The 25,084-nt window shown below is 55.7% G+C and overlaps 2 protein-coding genes and 1 long non-coding RNA gene across 4 annotated transcripts; 2 read left to right on the top strand and 1 right to left on the bottom strand.

Annotated features, from left to right (window-relative positions):
- Positions 1–1,622: 1,622 nt before the first annotated feature.
- Positions 1,623–7,911, top strand: SPSB3 (splA/ryanodine receptor domain and SOCS box containing 3). Of its 2 annotated transcripts, none has more exons than XM_021529669.2 (6): positions 1,623–1,764; positions 3,261–3,441; positions 4,042–4,229; positions 6,011–6,113; positions 6,529–6,654; positions 6,892–7,911. In XM_021529669.2, exons 1-6 carry the CDS (start codon positions 1,651–1,653, stop codon positions 7,236–7,238), a joined length of 1,059 nt encoding a protein of 352 aa, XP_021385344.1. In that variant the 5' UTR covers positions 1,623–1,650; the 3' UTR covers positions 7,239–7,911. The 2 variants fall into 2 exon arrangements, with proteins under 2 accessions (XP_021385344.1, XP_021385345.1); XM_021529670.2 differs by having other exon boundaries at positions 1,637–1,764; positions 3,264–3,441.
- Positions 7,912–9,634: 1,723 nt separating this feature from the next.
- On the bottom strand, positions 9,635–18,600 carry LOC116184164 (uncharacterized). The gene is made up of 3 exons (XR_004148910.2): positions 18,507–18,600; positions 16,078–16,212; positions 9,635–9,726 (listed from the first exon to the last, which is right to left on the bottom strand). It is a non-coding gene; the product is annotated as an uncharacterized LOC116184164 (long non-coding RNA).
- Positions 18,146–22,522, top strand: NME3 (NME/NM23 nucleoside diphosphate kinase 3). Its single transcript, XM_021529673.3, has 5 exons — positions 18,146–18,230; positions 18,482–18,612; positions 19,022–19,123; positions 19,579–19,691; positions 20,391–22,522. Exons 1-5 carry the CDS (start codon positions 18,185–18,187, stop codon positions 20,506–20,508), a joined length of 510 nt encoding a protein of 169 aa, XP_021385348.1. The 5' UTR covers positions 18,146–18,184; the 3' UTR covers positions 20,509–22,522.
- The last annotated feature ends 2,562 nt before the right edge of the window (positions 22,523–25,084 follow it).

The raw sequence follows: 25,084 nt of genomic DNA, 5'->3' as shown, positions 1-25,084 counted from the left end.
CGTTGGTCCAAGAGGTCTTTTCCAGCCATACTGATTCTGTGACTGAGTCTGCCATCAGTGCTGGGATCTCTGTGCTGGCTCTAAACCCCATCCTTAGCGAGGGCCTGGGGGAGCAGGACAGCTCTGTAGGGCTGCCGTGGGTGCTCAGCAAAGCTGGAGGAGGGGTTTCTGCTGTGGTTTGAGGTGCTGTGCGAGCCCTGTGGTTTCAGCAGGTGGGATTTCCAGAGCCCTTCAAATCACCAATGGGCAGCTGCACAGCTGGCTGTGGCTTGGCCTGTCCTGCTTTTCCAGGAGCTGCTCTGCCCCTGGGGATGCAGGCACAGGCAGAACAGGGCCTGGTGCTTTATGGCAGGCTCTGCCTTGGGGCTGAGCTGAGGGAGAGGGTTCAAGGGTTACAGCCCTGCTGGTGCCTCTTGGTGGGGAGTTGAATCCTGCAGAGATAAACCTCGGGTAGATGAGATTGGAAGCTGAGGTTTGGTTTCCCTGTCACATCCAGTGCAGTGCTCCTGTGTGGGAGCTGGTGTGGCCTGTCAGGCTGTGCCCAGGGAAGGAGCCTTGGGAAATTTATCTCTGAACAACATCCCTGATGGGCTGGGAGACAGGCAGCTGCTTCTGGTGCCCTGGGAAGGCTGGATCAGAGACTAGACAGAGCTAAAGAATAAAGCAGGGATTTATTAAAAAGCCTCTATGGATCCACCTTGGGCAGCACAAGAGCCCAGTCAGGGCTACACCCAAGATAAGCCAAAATGGTCACAAAATGCATGGCCTGTCACTTTTATAAGTTTTATAAGGGTCTCTCACTTTTTATAAGTTCTGGTCCATTTGCATTTTGGAGTTCATTGTCCAGTTATAGCTCCAGCCCATGAAGTCCCATCCTCCTTGTTTTTCTCTCTTCAGTCCATGTTGTTTCTGCTCTTGGGCCTGAGATTTGTCTCATTTGTCCTTGGTCCCCAGCTAGAGCAGGAATTGTTTTGTCTCCCTACTCTGTGAAGAGAGCTCACTATCTTCTAATGTGAAGATCAGAAGGACACACTAAAGCAGCACAGAATCTGAAGAATATAAAAGCTAAAACCTGAGGCATCGCTTCCCTTCTGCTTGTTGTCCTTGAGGCAAGTTGGGACAGGTTTCCTTCCAGTGAGCAGGAAAGTGGTTTCTCTTCCTCTCCAAGCACTGAGGGCAAAGTTTTCCATCAGAGGGCAGTTGCAGGTGGACAGCCTTCCCTGGAGACAGGGCCAGGGCAGCTGCTGGGGGTCACTGGGCACCAGGGAGGCTGTCTTGGAGCAGCCTGGTCTAGTGGAAGGTGTCCCTGCCCATGGCAGGGGGTGGAACAAGATGAGCTTGCAGGTCCTTCCAACCCAAAGGACTCTGTGATTCTGAGAGCCCTGAAGCTCCCCAGGCCAGGTGAGAGGTGGCTGCTGAGCCCAGTCCCTGCAGAGGGGCAGCTGCTGCCACCACAGCTGGATATTGGGAGCGTTCCTCATGCCAGCTGGCTCGGGGAGAAGTTGACCCTGGGTGGAGAAAGAGGTTGAACTTTGCAGAGGCTGATCCCCCTGGGGCGTTTGGTGACCGGGGAGTGGCCGGGCAGGTGGCAGAAGCGTAACAGAAGTGTCATTTGGTGTTCCCTCCCCAGCCTACCTGCGTGCGGGCAGCATGGCGCGGCGCCCGCGCAGCAGCCGGGCCTGGCGCTTCGTCCTGAGCGGGGTCCGGCGCGAGGCCGACGGCTGGGCCGGCGCGCGGGGCTGGGGCTGCGACTCCGACGGCCAGGTAGGCTGGGCTCGGGGGCTCCGGGTGGCACAGGGGGGGCGTTCCTGTCCCCGATACCAGGTGTGAGCTGGCCTAAAGCAGGAAGGATTTAGTAACGGTCAATATTGGTACTAAACGAAATGCTTTTTCAAGTGTAGAATGGGTGTGTCATATCGAAAGTACATACAATATTTTTATAATTTTTTTTTTTTAAGTAGAGCTCTAGATAAGTGTTTGAAGTGGATCGGTTCCCTAATCTCCCTGGCTGTGCTCCCTCCTGGGCTGTGAGGGGCTTGGAGATGGTGGTGGAGATTGCAGAGAATTTCTGAAATTTCCTCACAGTTCCTGCTTTGCAATGTGAACCTCACTTCTGAACCTGGTCCAGGTGTGCTGGAGATGGGAACACAGCAGGCAAGAGCAGGAATAAAACAGTGCAAGGAGTGACTGATTTGCCTCTGCCATCCTTCCCTATTTCCCCAATTCCTGAGTGTGTGCATTGAGGTCCCTGTGCAGTGGTGGGGGCACAAGGAGCTGCTCCAGGAGCTTCAGAGCCACACTGAAGCCAGGAGGCTCTGCCAGAGCACAGTGCCCAAACCCAGGCACTGTGCTCCCAGAAAATGAGCAGTTTTCTGTCCCTGCAGTCAGGGGAATGACAGGATTTCTAGGTGCCTGTACTTGGGAAAGTTAGAAGTTAGGAAAGACAGAGCCCAAGCTCTTGGATCTGCAGGCCAGAGAAGGAGGCCTGGGCAGTACATATGTAAGCCTAAGTAGTTTCAATTCCTTGTCTTGCAGAGCTGCAAGAACATGAGTTTAAAAGATTTTTGTCATTAAATACTCCTGACCATGGTGGTGAATAACAAGCAGGTACAGCTGAGCAGCATGTAAACCTAGAGTAACTCTGCAACCAGTGATAAGAGAATTCCTTAGGCAACACCATAACGCAGGAGTGAAACTGGGCTGTGACTCTCACCATGTCCAGTCCAGGATCACTTTGGTCTACTGGCATTGGGGAACAGTAAATCAGGTTTTAGTGTTCATGAAAGTAAACAAAGCCCTTTAATCCTGCTCTGGGTTCCCTGTGGGCCTGTCTGCAGTGCTGGCCTGAGGAGCTGCAGCCGTGCTGCTCAACTGGCTCCCTTTGTTCTGCCTCCTCTCCTTTCTCCTCCTGTGCCTCTGAGCCTCTTCACGGCCTCTCCAGAGCAGTGCTTGGCTCTGCTGATGGCTGGAACCTGCCTGGTGAGAGCCAAAGCTTTAGCACAGAATTTCCTGCAGAATGTGTGTGTTCCAGACTTGGGCTGTCACCCTGCTGTGACAGCTTCATGTCCCAGGCAGGAACACAGAACGTACCTGCACTGCAGAGTGTGAGAGGTCCCTGCAGCTCAGCAGGCCCTGTCCGTGTCCCAGAGCAGGATAATTCCATGGGCACAGCCTCCCTGTGTGACAGGAGCCTGGGGATGTCCCAGCAGAGCCCTCCCGGAGCTCTGCCAGCCCAGCAGTGAGCGTTCCTGTTCTCCCAGCAGCACAGCGACTCGGATTCGGAGCCGGAGTTCTCCTCCCTGTCTCCCTCCATCCCGAGTGCCATCCCTGTGACTGGAGAGTCCTACTGCAACTGTGAGAACCAGAGTGAAGCTCCCTACTGCTCCAGCCTGCACGCCCTGCACCGTGTCCGCGACTGCCGCTGCGGCGAGGAGGACGAGTGTAAGGGGCTCTTGGGATGGGGACACCCCTGCAGTGTCCTGTCCTGTCCCAGCATTCCTGTATTTACATCCCCAGGCTGTAGGAGGATTACCAGCCCGTGCCTGCTGTCGTGTTTCCAGGCTCAGGGCTGATGCTGTTACAGCGTCAGCGCTCACCCCTGGGACCTGCTTCCCGATCCAGCTTAGGCCCCAGTGAGACAGAGCTGGTGCTTAGGGCCCTCCTGATCCCTGCAGGGGTTGGCAGGGTGCCTGGCTCAGAGCACAGGGTGGGCTTGGGCTGGGGGGAGAGCCTGTGGCATGGCAGAGCCACCCCTTGATCCTATGAGGAGTGTGGGGAGAAGGGAGGCTCTGCCAAAATTCGGCCTGGTGAATGCTGACAGCTTTGGAGCACTGGTCCATCCCTGGTGGGACACTGCAGAGTAGTTCAGGCCTCAAGCAGTTCTTTGATGTGCACAGCTTAAGATTTATCCTCTTAAACAAAAAGAAATAGAAACAAACCCACTGACAGGCCTTCAGAACAAGCATCTGCATGTGCTTTGGCTTGGGGCTTGTTCCTGGAGGGTCTTTGCCCATCTTTGTCCCCTCTGTGTTTCCTCAACAGATTTTGACTGGGTGTGGGATGACCTGAACAAGTCAACGGCCACGCTGCTGACGTGTGACAACCGCAAGGTGAACTTTCACATGGAGTACAGCTGTGGCACGGCCGCCATCCGCGGCAACAAGGAGCTGGCAGAGGGCCAGCACTTCTGGGAGATCAAGATGACCTCCCCGGTGTACGGCACTGACATGGTACGTGTGGGGCACACAGAGGTGCCCAGCATTGTGGACAGGGGTGGCGGGATGAGGTTCCACCATGGCAGATGAGGTTTGAGGCTGTCTGGAAGTGCACAAAGCCGTGGGGAGCTAATGAGATGTATCCCTGGGATCTGAGGGAACTGGTGGATGAAGTGCCTTAGCCACTATCCATCATACTGGAGAAGCTTTGCAGTCTGGTGAAGTTCCCAGTGACTGGAAAAGAGGAAACATAACGTCCATTTTTAGAAAGGGAATTAAGGAACATCTGGGGAAGTACAGGCTGACCAGTCTCACCTCTGGGCCTGGAACAGATCCTTTTGGAAACTATGCAAAGGCACATGGGAAAAGTGGATGTGATTGATGACATCCATCATGGCTTCACTAAGGGATTCGGGCCTTCTGTGATGGGGTTGCAGTGCTGGTGGAGGAGGGAAGAGCAACTGATCTCATCTACCTGAACTTGTGCAAAGCATTTGTTGCTGCCTTGCATGGCATCCTTGTCTCTAACCTGGAGAGACATGGATTTGACAGAGGCACCACTTGGTGGATATAGAATTGTCTGGATGATCACATACAAAGAGTTGGGAGTCAACAGAGACCAGTGACAAGTGACATTGCTCAGGGACTGGCACTGGGACCAGTATTGTTTCACATCTCTGTTGGGGACATGGGCAGTGGGATCGGTGCATCTTGGCAAGACTGGAGCTGACACCCAGCTGTGTGGGGAGTTGACACCCTGGAAGGGAGGGATGGGGCATCCAGAGAGACCTGGACAGGCTGGAGAGGTGGGGCCATGGGAAAAAAGCTGAACAAGGCCCAAGTGCTGGTGCTGCACCTGTGTCACGGCAATCCCAAGCAACAATCCAGGCTGGGCAGAGATTGGAGTGAGAGCAGCCCTGGGAGAAGGACATGGAGTGTTGGGGGATAAGAACTGGACATTCCCTGGCTGTGAACACCCAGAACCCCTCCTGTGCTGGGCTGAGCCCTCAGCGTGGGCAGCAGGAGGGGAAGATTCTGCCCCTCTGCCCCCTCAGGTGAGACCCCACCTGCAGAGCTGCTCCAGCCCTGGGGCCAACAGCAGCAGGACCTGGAGCTGCTGGAGAGAGTCCAGGGGAGCCCAGGGAGATCCCCAAGGGCTGGAGCCCCTCTGCTCTGGGTCAGGCTGGGAGAGCTGGGGGTGCTCACCTGGAGAGGAGAAGGCTCCAGGGAGAGCTCAGAGCCCTGCCAGGGTCTAAAGGGGCTCCAGGAGAGCTGGAGAGGGACTGGGGACAAGGGTCTGGAGAAGGGAGAATGGCTTCCCACAGGCAGAGGGCATGAATAGACAGGATATTGAGAAGGAATTGTTCGCTGGGAGGGTGGACAGACCCTGGCACAGGGTGCCCAGAGCAGCTGTGGCTGCCCCTGGATCCCTGGCAGTGCCCAAGGCCAGGCTGGACGGGGCTTGGAGTGACCTGGCCTAGTGGAAGGTGTCCCTGTCCATGGCAGGGGTGGGAAGAGATGAGCTTTACAGTCCCTTCCAACTCAAATCATTCTGTGACTGTGAACAGGACAGTGACCTCCATCATTTTAGCTGGGCCTCCTCACTTAGGAAAGGATATCAAAGCTTGGAGCCTTCTGCTCCACCCTGAAACCTCTGACTTGGTTTCACCAACCCCTCTGGGTGTTTTGGGCTGAGCCAAAAAGAGGAGGAAAGAACTGGAGGTGGAATCTTGGTTGTGTATTGTTGCTTGAAAAGGCACTGAGCTCGTGTTCTTCCTCCCTGCTTTGCCTCCCAGATGGTGGGGATTGGGACGTCGGATGTGAACCTGGACAAGTACCGCCACACCTTCTGCAGCCTGCTGGGCAAGGACGAGGACAGCTGGGGACTCTCTTACACAGGTAGCATGGCCTGGGTGGCTGGGTGGGCAGCACTGGCATTAGAGGTGCCACCAGGCCTTTGTTAAGAATCCCTTTGTTAAGATAGCAGAGCAGCTGCTGGCAGCTCACAGCCCTTGGAGCATCTCTCCTGGCCTACGTTTTGCAGAGCCCCCTTAGATCTGGTGTGGGAACCTGCCAGGGCACCAGGGTACTACTGTCACATCAGCACTTTGGGGTTTCAGTGCTGCTCCCTGTGCTCTGGAGTGTAAAACCTCACTTTTGCCTTTCCACCAGCCACTCTGGGATGGAAGGGCAGGGGTCAGAAATGCAGGGATGTTTTTGGCACTGAGCGAGGCTGTACCAGCAGCATGGGAGTTGGGATGAATTTCTGGAGTGAAAGTTTTCCACAAAATGCCATTTTTGAGTGTATTTTCAGGACTGCTGCATCACAAGGGGGACAAAACAAACTTCTCCTCTCGGTTTGGCCAAGGCTCCATTATTGGGGTGCATTTGGACACGTGGCACGGGACACTCACGTTCTTCAAGAACCGCAAGTGCATAGGTGAGAGCCAGGGATGGGGTGGGAGGAGCTCGGGTCTGGCTGCAGCAGAACACACTGGGAAAGCAGAAGACCAAGGTGTGAAGTGAGTGGGAGGAAGGTCACGTTTGTTGTTTAATAGATCGGGATTTTGGAAAGCTTTTCCCGACAGCTTTGCAGTTAATGGGTTTGGGGTAGGTGGGAGGGGGGAGATCCCTCTGTCTAAACTAACGTGGCCTCCCTGGTGCTGTGCCCTGGCAGGGGTGGCAGCCACAAAGCTGCAGAACAAGAAGTTTTACCCCATGGTGTGCTCGACGGCGGCCAAGAGCAGCATGAAGGTGATCCGGTCCTGCGCCAGCCGCACGTCCCTGCAGTACCTGTGCTGCTTCCGCCTGCGCCAGCTCCTGCCCGACTACGTGGACACGCTGGAGGTGCTGCCCCTGCCCCCGGGACTCAAGCAGGTGCTGCACAACAAACTGGGCTGGGTCTTGAGCATGAACTATAGCACGTCGAAGCCTTCCTCCTCCTCATCCTCGGGGAGCGACTCGGACAGCTCGTGCGGCTCGGATGCGGAGGCCTGCCAAAGGAAGAGGTGCAGGAGGACATAATGGCTCTGCACAGCACGTGCGTGGGGGTTCATTGTGTTGTTGCAAGGGCAGTCAAGCGTGATGCACCTCTTCCTTCTGGGGACGTCCATCTGTTGGCAAAGATTTCTCCAGTGCTGTGGAAATCTTTGGCCTTGACATCCATCACAGGCATTTAGAAGAGCTGCTGGCTCTAAGAGATGCCAGTTCTGACACAAGAAATTTGTGGTGAAATATCTGAGCTTCATCTCCTGACTTGCTATGGAAGCCAGCGCTTCTTCGTGAAGGATCTCTCTTCTTCCTGCTGGCACAGACAATGTTTAAGAAATTGGACTTGATGACAGGAGTTGATCATCTTCATGGCTCCCTTCCAGCTCAGGATGTTCAGGCAGTCTCCTGGTTGGAATGTACTGAACTCCAGTCAGACAACAGACCTGACTCATGGAGACACAGTCCCAGGCCAGTCCTCTCCTCTCTGTGTGTGTAGGTTTGGTGTCTGCCATGACCCCATCCCACTCTGGGGCAGCAGCTGCAGGGAAAGGGCCCCAGAGACACTGCTGGGAGCAGATACAGCAGCTGAGCTGTGGGGGTCTTCCTCCAGCCCCTGGGGACTTTTAATTGCTTTGCATGTTGTTTTCTGCTGCCTCTCCTCTGTCCAAGCCTGTGTTAAACTGTAATAATAAATGTAGAAGCTGTCTGTTGTTCCTCTTGGGGCCCTTGAAGGCAGGAGGCTGCAGGTGCTTGTCAGAAATAGGCTGGGCAGCAGCGTGGAGGGGAGGTTTTGGGTGCAGCAGTTGTGTCAGAGCTGGAGGAGGCGAAGGCAGCAGAGCTGTCCTTGTCTCTGCCCTGTGCAGGGCTCTTGTGCTTCCCACAAGCAGAAACCTGGCTGGGGTGATGTTCAGTGGAGCCAGGCTGATGCCTGTGGCTGTGCACTGGAAGGGAGGCTGCAGGCTTTATATGGCCTATCCTCTGGCAGGTCATGCTGGGAAACACACCCCAAAGCCCCACCCCAGAGCCTGGCAATCAGAGCTGCCCCTCCAAGACTTAGTGGTCCTGCTGAGGGGAAATGCTGGATTAGGATCTGGAGAAGTGACTTACTGTGCCATGGCCACATGCCACTGCCAGGGACTGGGCTGTGTGCTCCCACAGGGCTGCTGCCAAGCCAGGCCAGTCCCTGCAGGCCTGTGGTCAGCCCATGGGACTTTTCCCCAGCCTCTGAGCTCTCCTCTGGTGGACTGAGGAGTCAGGGCCGAGCTGCTGCTGCCAGCCTTGCAAAGGGCATTGGAAAGTGGAACAGGGCTGAGGTGTGGATGGGAAATGGCTTTTAACCAGTTCTCTCTGTGGGTTTCCTTCCAACATGTTCCAGCTACTACCTTCTCTGCTCCCATCACAGACCCCCAGAGGCTCAGGTAAAACTCCTTGCACCATGTGCACTTCTTCCCTGCTGAGCTCATGCCCAAATCCTGAAGCAAAGATGGCTCTGCTGCTCTGGGGCCAGGCTTTGAATGAGAACTTTAGTGCAGTAGGTCAGCCTCTGTCCATGCCCCTGGACTGGTGCTGCAGCCAGAGCAAGCTGCCTTGCTGGTTTGCTCTTCCCCAGCAGCTGCAGGCAGAGCAGGGAGGAACATGCTTTGGAGGGGCTCTCCTGCAGAACTGGTTGCTCCAGGGCTGTGGGAAGAAGTTCAGGAGTTCTGTGTCACTGTGGAAAGCCCCAGTGAACGATCCTGAACCTCAGCAGGCACTGGGGGAGCCCTGACCCACCCCCATCCTGGCTGTGGCTGTTTCTGAGTAATAATGGAGCACTTGCTTTGGGAAAAGAGAATTTCATCCTAACCCACCATTTCTTGTGGATTTTCTGGAGCTTATTCAGCATTTTGTCATGTTGGGAGTTCAGTGAACAAGCTGCCCTGCCCTGAGCTGTGTTACCCCAAGGAAGTGGTTCCTCTCCTCTCGGCTGGTTTTGACAGTTGGCAGGTGTTTTCCAATGTGACTCAAACAGGATCCACATGTCCCTGGAAGCCACAGCAGGATCTACAGAAACAGAGCCAGAGCAGGACATGGGAAGTCAGGACATGGGAAATCAGGCTTGTCCAGCACCTCACCTGCAAGGACAGAGTTACACCAGCCCCTGTTCCAACATTCCTTAGCTCTCACAGGAGACAGGCAGCGGGAGAGAAAGCTGGGGAAGCTGAAAGAGGAAATGAGAGCCAAGAGGCTGAGGAAAGCTTCTGTAATGAGACATTTATTGATGTGCAAGTCCCTGTCCTGAAGGAGAATCAGCTGCTTCCCCTGGCTGGGCTTCCAGCTGCAGCTCAGCCACAGCCACGCACTGGCAGATAAAAGGAGTGACCAGCACCAGCCACGGTCCCTCTGTGGGGACTAGGACAGAACCAAAACAGGGCTGGGCTTAGAGATGTGCCCCAATGCAATGGTCTTTGCCACTGATGTCCCATGTCACTGGGATGCTCAGAGGGTGTCACTTGTCACCTTGTGTGCTGCATTCTCCATAGGCCTTCGAGCACAGAAGAGGAGGGAACAGTTAGCCCAGATGCTCTGGAAGATCCTAGTCTTCCCTGCAGGACTCAATCCCATTGTTACAATGAGGATCCATGACTGAGCCTTCATCCAAACATATCGGGATGGGGAAGATGAAGCTCAGAGCAAACAAGTATCTATAACTTGGAAACAGAATTTGCACACACTCAGTTGTGTGTTATCTGTCCAGAGAGAGCTGTAAGGCCACTTCATAAAATCCTAGAATGGTTTGGGTTGGAAAGGACCTTAAAGTGTATCTCCCTGGGCAGGGACACCTTTCACTATCCCAGATTGCTCCAAACCCCATCCAACCTGGCCTTGGACACTTCCAGGGATCCAGGGGCAGCCACAGCTGCTCTGGGCTCCCTGCCAGGGCCTCCCCACCCTCCCAGAGAACAATTCCTTCCCAATATCCCATCCCAATATCTGTCCCTGCCCTCTGGCAGTAGGAAGAAACTCATCTTCCAGAGAGGCTGTGCTGAGGCCAGAGACCAACCAAGGCTCCAGGGCAAGGGAAAGGATGGGGGAGTATTTGACTACATGAGATTATATAAAAAAGTTCTGACAGAGTTCCTCATCCAATAGTTTTATATGATTAATGTTCACAAAAACAAGCACCTGCTGATAAAAATGTGCCTTCATCCATTGGCTGAGCTGCTGTCAGAAGGGTCAGAGCATCCCAGTCCAGTCCTGCTCCTGCCATTCTCAGGAGCAGCAGAAAGCTCAGGGACGTGGTGGGAGGGAGAACTTGGTGAGCTCAAACAGCTCCCCGAAGGATCAGAGAGCAGAAGAGCAAGGAAGGTGTGGGGTACACCATGAGGAGAGCTTGGTGTCCTGTGGAAAGCAGCCACTGGGACATCAAACCAAGAGCTGAGGGACAGAGCATGGGGGACAGTGGCTGCCCCAACAACCACTGAGCTGCCCTGGCTGGCTGGGCAGCCAAAGGTATCAGCCAAGGTGATGTGAGCAGGTCCTGGGAATGGAGACCACAGCAGGGAGAGGCCTGGGAGGGCCAACAGGAGGGTGAGCAAATACTACTGGAACAAGGCTCTGGCTTAATCACACACCCAGAGACAAGGGTTGCTTCCCTGGGGAACTGGTGGCACATGCAGGGCTTGGTTGCTCCATCAACACAGAGCTTTTAGTGAAGATTCCCATGACAGCCCTCCCTGCCCTTGTCCTCCAAGCTTTAACAGGCCACAGAGGGCTTTGAGGGCACACCTGTAGCAGGGAGGGGTTGTTTCTACTGTAGCTGCTGCTGCTGCTGCAGGGCTGATTCTGTTCTACTGCTAGAATTGTTAGTTCCACACCTGCCAGAATCCTGGGTTGTTCTCCTCTTGCAACCCCTGACCCTAGAAGGCAGGAAGGAAATTCCTGCAGCTCCAGCTGTCTCCTGCAGAAGGAGCTGGGAGCAAGGCCTGAGGCTGCTGTGTGCCCAGACCCCAGAGTTTGCAGCCCTCCCCTTGATGCCTTGGGAAGGCTGGCCTAGAACAGAGGCTGGACAGAGCTAAAGAATAAAGGAGGGATTTATTAGGAGGCCTCAGTGGATCCACCTTGGGCAGCACAAGAGCCCAGCCAGGGCTACACCCAAGATGAACCCAAAATGGTCACAAAATGCACGGCTGGTCACGGGGGCTCTCACTTTTATAAATCCTGCTCCGTTTGCATATTGGAGTTCATTGTCCAATTACAGCCCCAGCCCATGAAGCCCCACCCTTCTTGTTTTGCTCTCTTCAGTCCATGTTTCTGCTCTTGGGCCTGAGATTTGGACCATTTGTCCTTGGTCCCCAGCTAGAGCAGGAATTGTTTTGTCTCCCTACTCTGTGAAGAGAGCTCACTATCTTCTAATGTGAAGCTCAGAAGGACACACTAAAGCAGCACAGAATCTGAAGAATATAAAAGCTAAAACCTGAAGCATCACCCTGGCATTAAGCTCTGGGCTTCTTCTAAAGGCCTCTTTCTGCCAAGAGCTAATATTTTTTCCCCACTCAATCTTCTTTCCTTTCTTGGACATCTCCAGAGCACAGGGGTGAAAAGATTTTCCTCAGGTCATCTTCCCTCCTTCCCTAGTGCTGAGTCACCACTGCATTCACCATGAGAACAGATTTTCATCTGCAGAGTCTCAAAAGGATCTTGAGACACACAAATAATCTGGGCCCTTCCACTGACAGCATCAAGGACAGGCTGGCAGCCACAGACAAACATTCCTGTTAACTTTCACTGAGGTTTCCCAAAGCTCTGGGCTTGGGATGTGAGGAAAATAACTCACTTGTCCAGGTGTTTTGTTGTTGCCCTTGTCAGAGAGGTGCTGGCCAAATTGCTGCTACACACAGCACTGTGGTGTTACCCCATGGCTGCAGCACCCAGAGAAGTGAGAGGTGAAACATCGAGCAAGGCCTGGGTGAGCCAGGATGGCCCGAGGTTCTCACCCTCTTCAGCCCTGCTAGAGCTGGTGTCACCAGTCACCTGCTGGGAGCAGCAGGGCAGTGCTGGAGTCACCAGCCCTGGGAGTGGCCAAAAAACCAGTGGATGTGGTACTTCCTGATATATATGTGGCTTAGCGGGCACATTAGTGGTGTTTGGTCAAAGGTTGCACAGGTCTTTTTCAATCTTAATGATTCCCTGAAGGCACATGGGTTGGACAGTTCCCTGGGCGAGATGAGCCTGGGCTGGCCTGGCAGGGGAGGGAGCCCAGGATGGGAGGGCAGGGAGCGGGATGGGAGGGCAGGGAGGTGGGATGGGAGAGAAGGGAGCCGGGATGGCAGGGGAGGAATCTGGGATGGGAGAGGAGGGAGCCGGGATGGGAGAGGAGGGAGCCGGGATGAAAGGGCAGGGAGCCGGGATGACAGGGCAGGGAGCCGGGATAGCGGGGCAGGGAGCCGGGATAGCAGGCAGGGAGCCGGGATAGCGGGCAGGGAGCCGGGATGGGAGAGGAGGGAGCCGGGATAGCGGGGCAGGGAGCCGGGATGAAAGGGCAGGGAGCCGGGATGAAAGGGCAGGGAGCCGGGATAGCGGGGCAGGGAGCCGGGATAGCAGGCAGGAAGCTGGGATGGGAGGGCAGGAAGCTGGGATGGGAGGGCAGGGAGCCGGGATGACAGGGCAGGGAGCTGGGATGGGAGGGCAGGGAGCCAGGATGACAGGGCAGGGAGCCGGGATGGCAGGGCAGGGAGCCGGGATGGCGGGGCAGGGAGCCGGGATGGCAGGGCAGGGAGCTGGGATGGGAGGGCAGGAAGCCGGGATGGGAGGGCAGGGAGCTGGGCCGACAGGGCAGGGAGCCGGGCTGCCCAGAGCTGTTTACCCACCTGCTGCAAAGCTGCTCATCTTTCTTAGCTCCCCGTAAGCCATGACTCGTAACCCCCTCTGGGGCACATTCAGGCAGAGCAGGAATTTAGTTCAAGGGATATCAAGCCAGGGTTTAGACGGTGTTTGACCTACTTTGTGACTGCTGTGGCATCACAAGGAGCACTGCTGGGGGACACAGGCTCTGCAAGGCAGGGAACCGAGGGAGAACCAACAGCCCCTTTCACAGCTGAGCAGCTGGTGGTGGATTTGGAGAGGGGAGGCTGTGCTCAGGCCCCCCTGAACAAGAGGCTCCAAATACTGCCTCAAAATTTGCAGTTCCTCCTCAATCCCACTGCCAGCCAGGGTGAAGGTGTAAGCAAGTGGATACAACCTGATCCAAGGCAGCCACCACCTCCCTGGCAAAGCATTCCTTTACAGAACTCACACACGTGGGACTTTGCCATCAGCCCGACCCAAGTGACAGAAAGCTTCAAGGACTCTGTTTTACCTCCAGTATCTCCTTGTGAGGCAAAGGAAGCTGCTTGGGAGCTGGGGCTCTGCATTGCCAGGCTCAGGGGCTGCTGCCTGCCCTGCCCTGGGCACAGGGCTCATGCAGGGGCCCCACACACTCACATTCCAGGGCTGCTGTCTACAAAGAGGGAAAGGTCAGGCTTAGTCCCACATGTGCCACCTCTGATCTGACCTGCAGCTGGAAATAAAGGTGTGGCAGCAGCTCCCCTGTGAGAGGAGACCACCAAACCATGGTGAGACCCACTGGCTGCCTCTGCTGGCAGAACTCCATAGGCCACAGCTGGGTTTTTATACAAAAACATTTATCCTCACAGGTTTAGGTGAGGAGCCGAGGAGGTGGTGAGACAGGAGCTGTCCCTGAGAAATCATCTCTGATGCCCCAAGGGCTGGAGCCCCTCTACTCTGGAGCCAGGCTGGGAGAGCTGGGAGTGCTCACCTGGAGAGGAGAAGCTCCAGGGAGAGCTCAGAGCCCTGCCAGGGCCTAAAGGGGCTCCAGGAGAGCTGGAGAGGGACTGGGGACAAGGGATGGAGGGACAGGACACAGGGAATGGCTCCCACTGCCAGAGGGCAGGGCTGGATGGGATATTGGGAAGGAATTGTTCCCTGGCAGGGTGGGCAGGCCCTGGCACAGGGTGCCCAGAGCAGCTGTGGCTGCCCCTGGATCCCTGGCAGTGCCCAAGGCCGGGTTGGACGGGGTTTGGAGCAGCCTGGGACAGTGGGAGGTGCCCCTGTCCATGGCAGAGGGTAGAATGAGATGGGCTTCGAGATCTCTTCCAACTCAAACCACTCTGGGATTCTATGAAATACTCCAGACAGAACAGGAGAGACCAAGCTAGTGCAGCTGCATGTGTGCAGGAGTTTTGGATGTGATCCCAGCATCAGCACAGAGGAGACTCCTCTGCTGTGCACCTACAGGACAGGAAGGATTGGGAGCAGCACACAGGTGACAGAATCAGAGCCCACAAGAAGGGCTCCAGGCTGTGGACATCCCTCAGGGCACTGAACAGCAACCAGTGTCCTGCTGCCCTCCTGGCTCACCTCCAGAGCACCAGCACCCAGCTCCTCACTGGCACTGCCTATTCCAGCCTGTCCTTCTCTGGCCTTGGATGGGACTGGATGGACTGGAATTTCTCAGAGAAGAAGCCCAGGCTGTCCAAACAGGTATAAATAAAATGCTGTAGCGCTGCACTGAAGTGAGAACTAACATAAACCTCTGCTTCAAAGTGCAAGTGTTTCCCTGGGCTGTGGACCCTGAGTGTTTCTTTCCAGGAAATCTTTCATAGACTCGATGAGAATGGAAAAGCCAAATGCAAGGAAAGGCAAGGTTTGAGCTGCTCCCTCTGAGGAAGCATCACCTGTCCTGGGGTTAGAGATACATCCCTGGAGACCTTCTGTTGTACTCAGCTACTCCCAGTTTTCAGAGCACCCCTCTCTGTATCAGAGCTTTGCTTCAGGGTGGAGCAATGGCACTTTGCAATGGGTCCTCATCTGTTCCATGTTCCCTTGCTGTGGAGCACTTTGTGTAGCTCTGGCTCTGACATCTGTACCCCCTGTGTCCAGAAAAAGGTGCTTCAGGAAATATTCTGGCTCTACCAACCCCTCTTTATCCTGAGAAGTGAAATATTTCCAGCAGGATCAGTAGTCCAGGATGAAAGTAGACAGGTCTGCACCTGTGCAGAGCCCACTCTGTGAGAAGCACCAACACTCCAGGCTGTGCCAGTGCTATGCTGGTGAAAAACCACAGCTGAACTGAAATGTGAAAATCCTCCCCAAACAAGCAAAAAGGTGCAAAAAGAGCCTGAGAAGGAAGGCAGTGCCAACTGCAGAAGTTGCTGAGTGTGATGAAAGGAGACAAAAAGCCTTTGTCTGCACTGCACAGTGTTGGATGGCCACCTTATCTGCACCTACATGCTCTGGGGTCTCTTACATAACTACAGGATCTGCAATGTTCTATCCAGCAGGAGCAAAAATAGAGCTCTGCCTCCGCCTGAAATTCCTGCAGTGGGGGCGAGCAGGGGAACAGCCCCTCCCAGCCTCCCCTGCCACTCTGGGGTCCTCCACACTGAACCTTCCCACTGAAATTAGAAGGTGTTTGGTGCCAGAAGGTACCTGGCCATTCAGGCTCCCTGTGAAGGGTTCAAAAAGTGATCACTGGGCTTTCCAAACAAGGCAGCAAATTTGTTCAGCCCTTCCAGATGTGCAGCTGCTGCCTGTGGCACCATTCCATGCACACATCTGGGATGGGAATGCTGAGCACCCAAGTGAAAGCTCTGCAGGAAGGATCTGTAGTCTCTTTCTTGCTTACTGCAGCTTCCTGTGCTCACCCTAGCTACACACCTGCCTAAAACTGTGCCTAAAAGACTGGCTCAGGAACAATCTGCCTGGGAATCAGGCCCAGCTCCATTTCCTAAGCCACCTGGAAAACAGTAATCCACATTTCTGGGAATCCTAGAGAGGGAAGTCAAAGACTTCTCCCCACAGCACAGCATTATCAGAGAAGATGAGAAGGGCTCACCCAAGCAGAGAGTGTTTGACATGTTTCTCCTCCAAATTCTGCTGCAGGGAACTGCCTGAGGCTCCAAAGAACATTTACAGTCCAAGGAAATGAAAACCTTCACCCAAGTGCCTGCACCAGGATCTTTGAGAAGACCTGTGGAGAATGACAGAACAGCCCTGGTATGAGAAAATGAGGTGTTTCATCAGCATTGAGAAACAACAGAAATAAAACAAGTGTGAAATGAGGGATGTTGCCTGTGTGGAAGTCTGGCTGCCTGCAGCACACATGAGTGCTGGCTGGGCTGGGGACTGAGCTGCTGACTTCATCACTGACACCTCTGCAGGAACCTTGAAAAGGGTCCTAGAATAAATCTTAGTAAATTGACAGAAACATCACTATTTTTGAACTAGCCTTCTGTGAAGGAAGACTGAGATCAGCCATCTGGCTGGAGTTAGGAAGCTGAGTTTTCACCACCACACTCCTTCAGCCCCACTGCCACTCCTGTGTGGAAGAGGTTTTACAGTGACTTTGGTAAGCCAGAGAGAAGTTTGATTAGAGGATCCATGTTTACCCCTGCAAGAATTTCCTACCAAGGTCATTGACACAGAAACCACCAAAGAAAGAAGGATAAATAAGAGAAACCTGCAACTTACTATTCCAATGAGCACTTTGTTTGTCTTTCCTGACCAATGAGTAAAGTGTAAACTTTTGAGTCTTGTGAGGATGTATAAAAATCATGCATACTAAAATAAAAACGGGTTTTGAAGCCTTCTGAAAATGGAGTGTTGCTTTGTATTGTCTCAATTACGATGCTCCCACACCAGGACACACACAGGTTGGACACACACAGCTGTCACCGGCAGCACATGGAGAATGTGGTTCATTAGTGGCTCTGTGAGCAGCTAAATGAGAGCTGACAGCATCTCTTAGGCACCTTCCTCAGAGTCCTCTGCAACCTTTCCAGACCTGTGAGAGCTGTTTCCCTGCACTTGATAATCCAGATGGGATTTGTTTGAGATGTTCCAACAAAATAGCCCGGCAGTCCCTAAGAAAACGAGGGGAGGGCTGACAACGCTGCTTGTGCACCTGGAAATCGCAGCCTTGTTCCAGGGCAGCCCCGGCGGGCCGGGACGGCCCCGGGCTGCGGGGGGCTAGGAGCTGCTCCGCGCTGCCTGCGCTCCCTCTGCCGGCACCAGGGCTCCGGGAGCAGCCTCTGGGAACATCCCCTGGCACCGCCCTCGCCTCCCGAGCAGTGCCCGCGGCTCCGCAGCGGGCAGAGGTCATGCACAGAGGATGTTCCACCGCCACCGAAACAACCAGCGCAGCGCGACTCTGTGGAGCGGACGGGCTCAGCTTTCCTCGGGCAAAGCCACGCTCTGGGCCTCCAGGCTGCAGCCACTAATTGTTTATGAGTACAAACGCAGGAATAATTTACTCAAAACGATGTTGGATAAAGCAGCTGGATCCCTGCTGTTTGGAGACGGACCCCTGCGTGTCCCAGCCAAGAGCTGAACCGAGGAGAAGGAGCAGAACAGCGTCTCTGAACATGAGAAGCGGGATGGAAACAGACCCAGCACCAGCCCTCCACAGGGCAGCTGGGCGCAGGTATTTCATGGGCTGGTGTTTCCAGAGGCTGCTTTTGGAGGGAGCTGAACTAAGAGGTGAATTCCTGAGAGCGATGGAGCCCTGGAGCGCAGTCCATGCCCTTCCCAAGCCCCTGAGGCTGAGGTGGCGTTAAGAGCCGGGCTTACAGCCCAGAACGAAGGCAGCAGCGTGTGCCCCGCACGGAGGAGCTCCCCAGCCCGGCGGGGCTGCAGCTCTGCCCGGGGCAGCGCAGGGCTCCCCTTCCTGGGCTCGGTACCGCAGCTGCCCCGTGACCGGACTGCTCCAGCCACGGCCAGCGTGCAGGGACAGCGCAGGGAGAAGCCTGATAAGCAGCCGGGAGGCTGTGGCCGGGCCGGCGGCGCAGGGGGGCTCCGAGGCGGCAGGGAGGCCGCACACCCCGCCCCGGCGGAGCGCGGCCGCCCGCGGCCATGGGAACGCCGTCCCGCTGTCCCGTGTCGCGGCGCGATGTTCCGCGGGGGCGGTGACAGCGCGGGGCAGCACGGCCCCTTTCAGAGCCGCCATGATCTGCCTGGTGCTGGGGCTCTTCGCCGGCCTCTTCCACGGTGGTACGGGACGGGACGGGACCCCCGGGCCGGCTCTGAGGGATCCCCCTTGTGCCTGAGGGCCTCCCTTCCCCGGAGAGACCCCGCGGCTGAAGGGCCGGGCCGGGCCGGGCCCCCGTGCCCTCCGCGGCCGGACCGCCCTGCGCTCCCTGCGGGAGCCTGGGCCCGCCCTGAGCCCCGCCACCCCCGTGCCGCTCGCCTGCAGGCCCGGGGGCGTCCCCTTCCCCGCTCAGAGCTCTGCCCTGTCCCTGCAGCCTTCGGCGGGGTCCATGAACGAACCTTCGTGGCCATCAAGCCGGACGGGGTCCAGCGGCGCCTGGTCGGGGAGATCATCCGGCGCTTCGAGAGGAAGGGGCTGCAGCTGGTGGGGATGAAGCTGCTGCAGGTGAGCGGCTGGGCCCGCCCAGGCTGGGGGGCCCTGCAGTCGGGGAGCCCCTGCAGCCCCCCGAGCCTCGGCTGCGCTGCTAACTGCTGGGGGTTCTGCCTGTCATCCGGCCCCTGCAACCTGCTGCTGTCATTCCAGCGGCAAATCCCCGCAGCTCAGGGGAGAGCTGGCACTGGGAGGGGCGATTCCAGCTGTGGGGAGCATGTCTGCCCTTGCTGTGCTGTACTCCAGGGCTGTCACTGTAAGCTGGCAGCTGGAAACTCCTCTCTGTGTCAGGCTCCTGCTGTTTCACTCCCGGAACTGAGCATCTGTGCAAGAGCTTCATTCTCTCCATTTCCTGCATCCCTGAGGTGCAGCCCTTGCCCAGATGCCCCGTGTGGGAGCAGACTAAGCTCTGTGCTCTGTGCAGGCCTCGGAGGAGCTGCTGAAGGAACACTACATCTCCCTGCGGGACCGTCCCTTCTACGGCCGCCTGGTGAAGTACATGAGCTCCGGGCCCATCGTGGCCATGGTGAGTGCTGGCCGGGGCCCTGGGCCAAGGAACAGGGACAAAGTGCGAGGTGTGAGCAGCAGTGCCTGTTAGCACAGTGGAAGTAATGTGATATCCCCCCTCAGAGGGTCTCTTGAAGCTGTACTGAACTGCAGAGATGTTTTCTGTTGTAAATTAAATCATAGAACAGTTTGGGTTGGAAGGGACCTTAAAGGTCTCGTTCCACCCCTGCCATGGCAGGGGCACCTTCCACTAGACCAAGGTTGCTCTAAGCCCCATCCAGCCTGGCCTTGAGCACTTCCAGGGATAGGGAGAAATCCACAGACCATTTGGATTATTTTCCAAAATCAACTTTGTAAGAATAATTCGGAGAGCCCCTTTGCTGTCAGCCACGTGGATCTGGTGGGGAATTCAGAGGGCAGATGTGACCTGCTGGGGCAGCTGTGGAAGTTGATCCTGGTTTTGCTCTCCTGTAGGTCTGGCAGGGCCTGGATGTGGTGAAGACAGTTCGCACCATGATCGGGGAGACCAATCCAGCTGAATCCAAGCCTGGCACCATCCGAGGAGACTTCTGTGTTGAAGTCAGCAAGTGAGAGCTTTGACTTCTTCTTCCTTCAGTGTTTCAGGGCATCCTGTCCAGGCCTGCCTGAGCCACATGAGTCTGCATTCCCAGAGCAGAAGTTCTCCCTTTTGTGCTCAGACCAGAGCTGAGCTCTGCTTTCCAGGGTTGGCTTTAATAGGAAGAAGAGCCTGGGTTGTGTCTTTCCTTCCTCCTGAGTCCTCTGTTGAAAGCAGGAGGGCTTTGCCTGTTTTCCTCTGGTAATTGGGACTGTCAGGCTGTGAATAGGAATGGGAGCTCCCACTCAGTCCTTTCGTGGGAGCAGGTGAATATGCACGGGTGGTGACCTTGGGTGGCCCCAGCCTGGCTTGTGGTAGACACAGCTCTTACTGAACCATCCTGGCTTAGATCTGTTTCCTGGTGCCTGATACAAAACCTGCTTTGATGGAAGGGGGAAAATCTGAAGGCACAGATGGAATCACTGACATAAAAAATGTACATCCCAGAGCTACAGCCACTTGCAGCTCCTCCTGTAGCAAACAGAAGGTTCCTCAGCATAGGAGGGGCAAGTGCTGGGAACTGGCACTGCTGGAAGGATGAATGGTGTGGGATAGGAGGGGATATTGTGGGACAGGACTGGCTCCATTGCTTTACTAAAATTGGTCAAGGAGGAATTTTGCAGGTTGCAGCATCCCTCTCCCACCTTTCTCCCTCTCTCCTTGCCCACAGGAACGTGATCCATGGCAGTGACTCGGTGGAGAGTGCCCAGCAGGAGATCTCGCTCTGGTTCCGCCCCGAGGAGCTGCCGTGCTGGGAGGACACGGCTGCACACTGGATCTACGAGTGAGCAGCAATCCCAAGGGAAGTTATCTTCCTGCTGGGACACAGCACACTTCCATCCATTTCATGGCAGCTGCTGGAGCTGGCTGCAGATCCTCTGTGGGATTCCTCTTGTGTCTGTGGGATCCTGGCAGCTGGGCTGTGTGTGGAACTCTGGTTCAGCTCCTGCCAAGGGGAGCTCTTCCTTTTTTTCTCTCTTTGCTCTAGTAATTAGTTGGTATTTTTGCTTTGTTTGCTGCAGCATCTTAAATCCCAGGTAGCTCAAGCTGATTAATTGTAGCAAAACTTGGGCTCTTGGCCCATTCCTGGGTGTTCTCATCCCTGCCTGGAGCAGGAGAATGCGTTTTCCTTGCTGCTGGGAGAGCTGCTGGTCACGAGGTGATGGGCTTGGCAATTTACCTGCATTTCCAGAAGGCTTTTCACCAAAGGCTCTTAAAGAATTGGGCTGCTGTAGGAGAAGGGAGCAAATTCTCATTTTGGAGTTTATTCCAAGACAAGGAATGCAGGATGGGACAATTCTCTCTCCCTTGGTGGGAGTCCTGTGTGTTGGGACTGGCAAAAGCTCACCCAGTTTCAGACGTATTGAGTGAGTCCGTGGAAGGAAGATTCTCCAAATGCTGCTAACACACAATTCCTCAGGCTCTGCTTCCTGGGCTGTGGCTGCTGGGAGTGGGAAGCAGCTCCTTCAGGCCTGCTCTGGTTCTCTGGGGCTGTGTGGCCCTGACCCAGCCTGACACCAGACTGTCCCTGCATGGTCACTGATGTGAGGCAGCAGCACTGGGGCAGCCACAGGAATAGAAGGGGGAGAGGGAGGCAGGGAAGGATTTGTGGATCTGGGGCTCGGGAAGGACTGCTTAGGGGAGCATTTATTTCTCTCTTGTGCACAGCACAGGCTGTGGAGTCCTGGCACTGAGCTCTGGCAGGTCTTGAGATCTTCCTTGTCCCCCTGAGAGCTTGCAGAGGAGCTTTTCTGCTGGTAGGGTATCTGGACACCAGTTTGTAATGGGCTGGACACCACCTGTGAGCTGTCCCTGGGCCACCCAGCTCCTCAGAGTTGTGCTGTGTCTGGGCTCCCTGTGCAGCCTCACCAGAGCAAAAGGACAGGGACAGTGACATGGAGTCCTGCCATGGAACAGGGACACAGATGAACTGAGGGAACAAGATCCCCAGGGCATTCCTGTGTGCAGGATGAGTTTGACCTGTGCCCTAAAAGCCTGTCCCTGTGGGTCCTCAGCTTTGCAGGTGCTGGGGAATGAGGGCAGCTCTTAGGGAGCAAAGTCACCACCCCCTCCTGTTCTGTGCTGGTCCCAGGGTGGTGGGGCTGAGCAGGGCAGGGCTGGGAGGTCTCCCTCCAGTGAGTGGGGCTGTCCAGCTGCCTCAGCCAAGGCTCCTCCTGCCTTGGGGCCTTCTTCAAGCACTTGTGTCCAGTTCTAAGTACCTGACAGATCCCATTTGTTCCTGGAACTGTCCACCTGGCTGAATATGGAGTCTGGCTGCAGCAGGGCTGCAGGAGAAGGCGCTGGTGAAGACCGAGGCGTGAAGCCAGTGGGAGGAAGGCCATGTTTGTTGTTTAACAGATGCATTGGGAAGAGCTGTTTGCACCAAGAACTGCCAGCTCTGACACAGGAAAACTCTGCTGAGCTTCATCTCCTGCCGTTGCCTCTTCCTGAATGATCCCTGTGATCCCTGTCTACACAGACAGGATTTAAGATGCCTCCCAGTTTGAAAGTGCACTGAACTCCAGTCAGACAACAGACCTGACTCATGGAGACACAGTCCCAGGCCAGTCCTCTCCTCTCTGTGTGTGAAGGTTTGGTGTCTGCTATGACCCCGTCCCACTCTGGGGCAGCAGCTGCAGGGAAAGGGCCCCCAGAGACACTGCTGGGAGCAGGTACAGCAGCTGAGCTGTGGGGGTCTTCCTCCAGCCCCTGGGGACTTTTAATTGCTTTGCATGTTGTTTTCTGCTGCCTCTCCTCTGTCCAAGCCTGTGTTAAACTGTAATAATAAATGTAGAAGCTGTCTGTTGTTCCTCTTGGGGCCCTTGAAGGCAGGAGGCTGCAGGTGCTTGTCAGAAATAGGCTGGGCAGCAGCGTGGAGGGGAGGTTTTGGGTGCAGCAGTTGTGTCAGAGCTGGAGGAGGCGAAGGCAGCAGAGCTGTCCTTGTCTCTGCCCTGTGCAGGGCTCTTGTGCTTCCCACAAGCAGAAACCTGGCTGGGGTGATGTTCAGTGGAGCCAGGCTGATGCTCCAGCACCACACGCTCATAGCAGCAGGAACAGCAGGGTCTGTGCTCCTGCAGGACTCACAAAATTCAGAATAGTCGGGGCTGGAAAGGATCTCTGGACATCATTCAGTTCCCTGTCAGAGCAGAGTCACATGGAGCAGCCATTACAAGAATATGTCCAGGTGGATTTGGAATATCTCCAGAGCAGGAAACTCCACACCCTCCCTGGCACCTGCTCCTGTGCTTTGCCATCCTCAGGGTAAAGAAATTCTGCCTCATGTTGAGGGGGGACTTCTTGTGTTTTAGTTTCTGGCTGTTGTTCCTCCTCCTGTTGCTAAAAACATTGAAGAGCACCAGCCCTTGAACAGAGCCCTTTGTATACAGCCCCACTAGTGACTGTCCTTTTTCCCTGCCCTGGAAAATCTAGTTCCATGGGATTAATGGGATTTTCTCCCCCTTTTCCCTGGATTTGGAGGGGTCTGCTTTCATTCCATCCCCATCCCAGCTTTGCTGCCATATGCAGTCACCCAAAACAGGATTTTTTGATCTTCCTGCACATCTGGATGTTCCAGCCCCTTCCCCAGCATCCCTGGAAATTCCAGGAAAATCGGGCTGGATACAGGGAAAGCCATTTGGGGCCATTCCCGATGTAACCCCCTTTATTTAAATGCTTTGAGTTTGACCTGGCACTGCCTGCTCACCCATGTAAAGGGACAGTTTATCCAAGAGTGTTAGAGATGGTAGCAAAAGCTTTGCTGAAACCCCAAAACCACCACATCTACCATCCTCCCTTGGTCAGCACAAAGATGACTGACACAGCTGGCAGGAGGGGCTGATACCTCGAGGGTTGTGTGGCCCTTCAGAGGGACCTCAACAATGGCAGAGGGGCAGAGAGGAACCTTCTGGAATCCAGCACAGGCAGAGCAGGGTCCTGCATCTGGAGAGGAACAGCCCCAGGCACCAGGCTGGGCTGGGGCTGCAGCTCTGTGGAGAAGAGGGTGACACCGACTTGTTCTGGCCAGCCCAGGGGCCAAGGGGGGTTCCTGGGGGTGTGAGGGAGGGGAGGGGATCCTGCCTCTCTGCCCAGCCTGTGAGGCACACCTGGAGTGCTGTGTCATGACAGGAGGGACATGGAGCTCCTGGAGCTGGTCTGGTGGAGGCTGTGAGGATGCTGAAGGGTCTGGAGCATCTCCCTGTGAGGAAAGGCTGAGGGAGCTGGGGCTGCTCAGCCCTGGTGTCCCTGTCTGTCCCTGTGTGCAGGGAGGGGCCAGGCAGAGCCAGGCTCTGCTCCAGGGCCCAGCAATGGCACCAGAGCCACGGGTAGTGACCGAGTCCAAGAAGTCACAAATGAACACAACAAAAAGCTTCCTTGGACACTGGAACAGGCTGCCCAGAGAGGGAGTGGAGTGTCTGTTACTGGAGATACTCCAGAACTGTCTGGACACAGCCCTGTGCTGACCCTGCCTGAGCAGGCAGGGGGGACCAGATGAGCCACTGTGGGTCCTTCCAGCCTGAACCATTCTGTGGCTCTGGGGAGTCAGTGCCTGAGCTTCTCACAATGGGGAATTAAGCAGATGAAGCAGGACCTTCCCCAGTGAGCCCACACTGGCTGCGTTGTCTCTCAAGGGGTTTTCAGCAACTCCCTAAATAACCTCCAGGATTTCAGCAGACACTGAAGTGGGATTGACAGGCTTGTAGGATGTAGGGTCTTCTTCCTTAACTCTGCTTGAGAACTGGGACATTTAGCACCTTCCACTTAACAGAGACCTGTCCAGAGTCCCCAAACCCAAAAATAACGGCGAGGTCCCAGGATGACATCGGTCAGCTCTGTCAGTGCCTGGGATGGTTCCATCGTGTCCAGCTGGGGTGGCCAGACCTGAACAGATCCAGGGTCTGCGAGGAGTTTGTCATCTCCAGCCGAGGTCTTCCAGCACAGGCCTGCAGCCTTATCCACACGAGCCACTGTTTAGATATATTACATTACTCTGTTGCCCGTTACACACATTCCCTACGTTGCATTTCATTCTGTGGAAGAAATACAGCTTGTTTAATGACACGAGAGGCAGGACGGACGCAGCTTCCTGGAGGCTTTAGGCCACCGCTTCCTCTGCGGCTCCACCAAACGCCGCTGGGTGAGTGAAGCGGCCGCGGGCAGCCTCCCCGGGCGCTCCCCGCCGCACCCCCGCCGCTCCCTCAGGGGCCGCCGCCATCTTGCCGTCGCTCCCGCCGCCGCGCGCGGGCCGCCGGGACGGGGCGGTGCCGGCGGCGGGGATTGGTCCGCTGCGATCACGTGGTGAGGGGAAGCCGTCCGCGAGCCTTTCCCGCGAGGTGTGGCCGCGGCGGCGGCCGCTGATTGGTCGAG

Source organism: Lonchura striata, chromosome 16 (genome assembly GCF_046129695.1).
Source record: "Lonchura striata isolate bLonStr1 chromosome 16, bLonStr1.mat, whole genome shotgun sequence".
In the NCBI taxonomy this organism is placed as follows: Eukaryota; Metazoa; Chordata; class Aves; order Passeriformes; family Estrildidae; genus Lonchura; species Lonchura striata.
The sequence above is the reverse complement of the archived record's forward strand: the minus strand, read 5'-3'. Positions and strand labels throughout refer to the sequence as shown.

Excerpts from the sequence above, each read along its gene's own strand:
- SPSB3 (XM_021529669.2), top strand. The coding sequence starts at position 1,651 with ATGGCGCGGCGCCCGCGCAGCAGCCGGGCCTGGCGCTTCGTCCTGAGC. Across the intron at positions 3,442-4,041 it reads CTGCGGCGAGGAGGACGAGT|ATTTTGACTGGGTGTGGGAT; the intron begins GTAAGGGGCTCT and ends TTTCCTCAACAG. Across the intron at positions 6,114-6,528 it reads CTGGGGACTCTCTTACACAG|GACTGCTGCATCACAAGGGG; the intron begins GTAGCATGGCCT and ends GTGTATTTTCAG.
- NME3 (XM_021529673.3), top strand. The coding sequence starts at position 18,185 with ATGATCTGCCTGGTGCTGGGGCTCTTCGCCGGCCTCTTCCACGGTG. Across the intron at positions 18,613-19,021 it reads TGGGGATGAAGCTGCTGCAG|GCCTCGGAGGAGCTGCTGAA; the intron begins GTGAGCGGCTGG and ends TGCTCTGTGCAG. Across the intron at positions 19,692-20,390 it reads TTCTGTGTTGAAGTCAGCAA|GAACGTGATCCATGGCAGTG; the intron begins GTGAGAGCTTTG and ends CCTTGCCCACAG.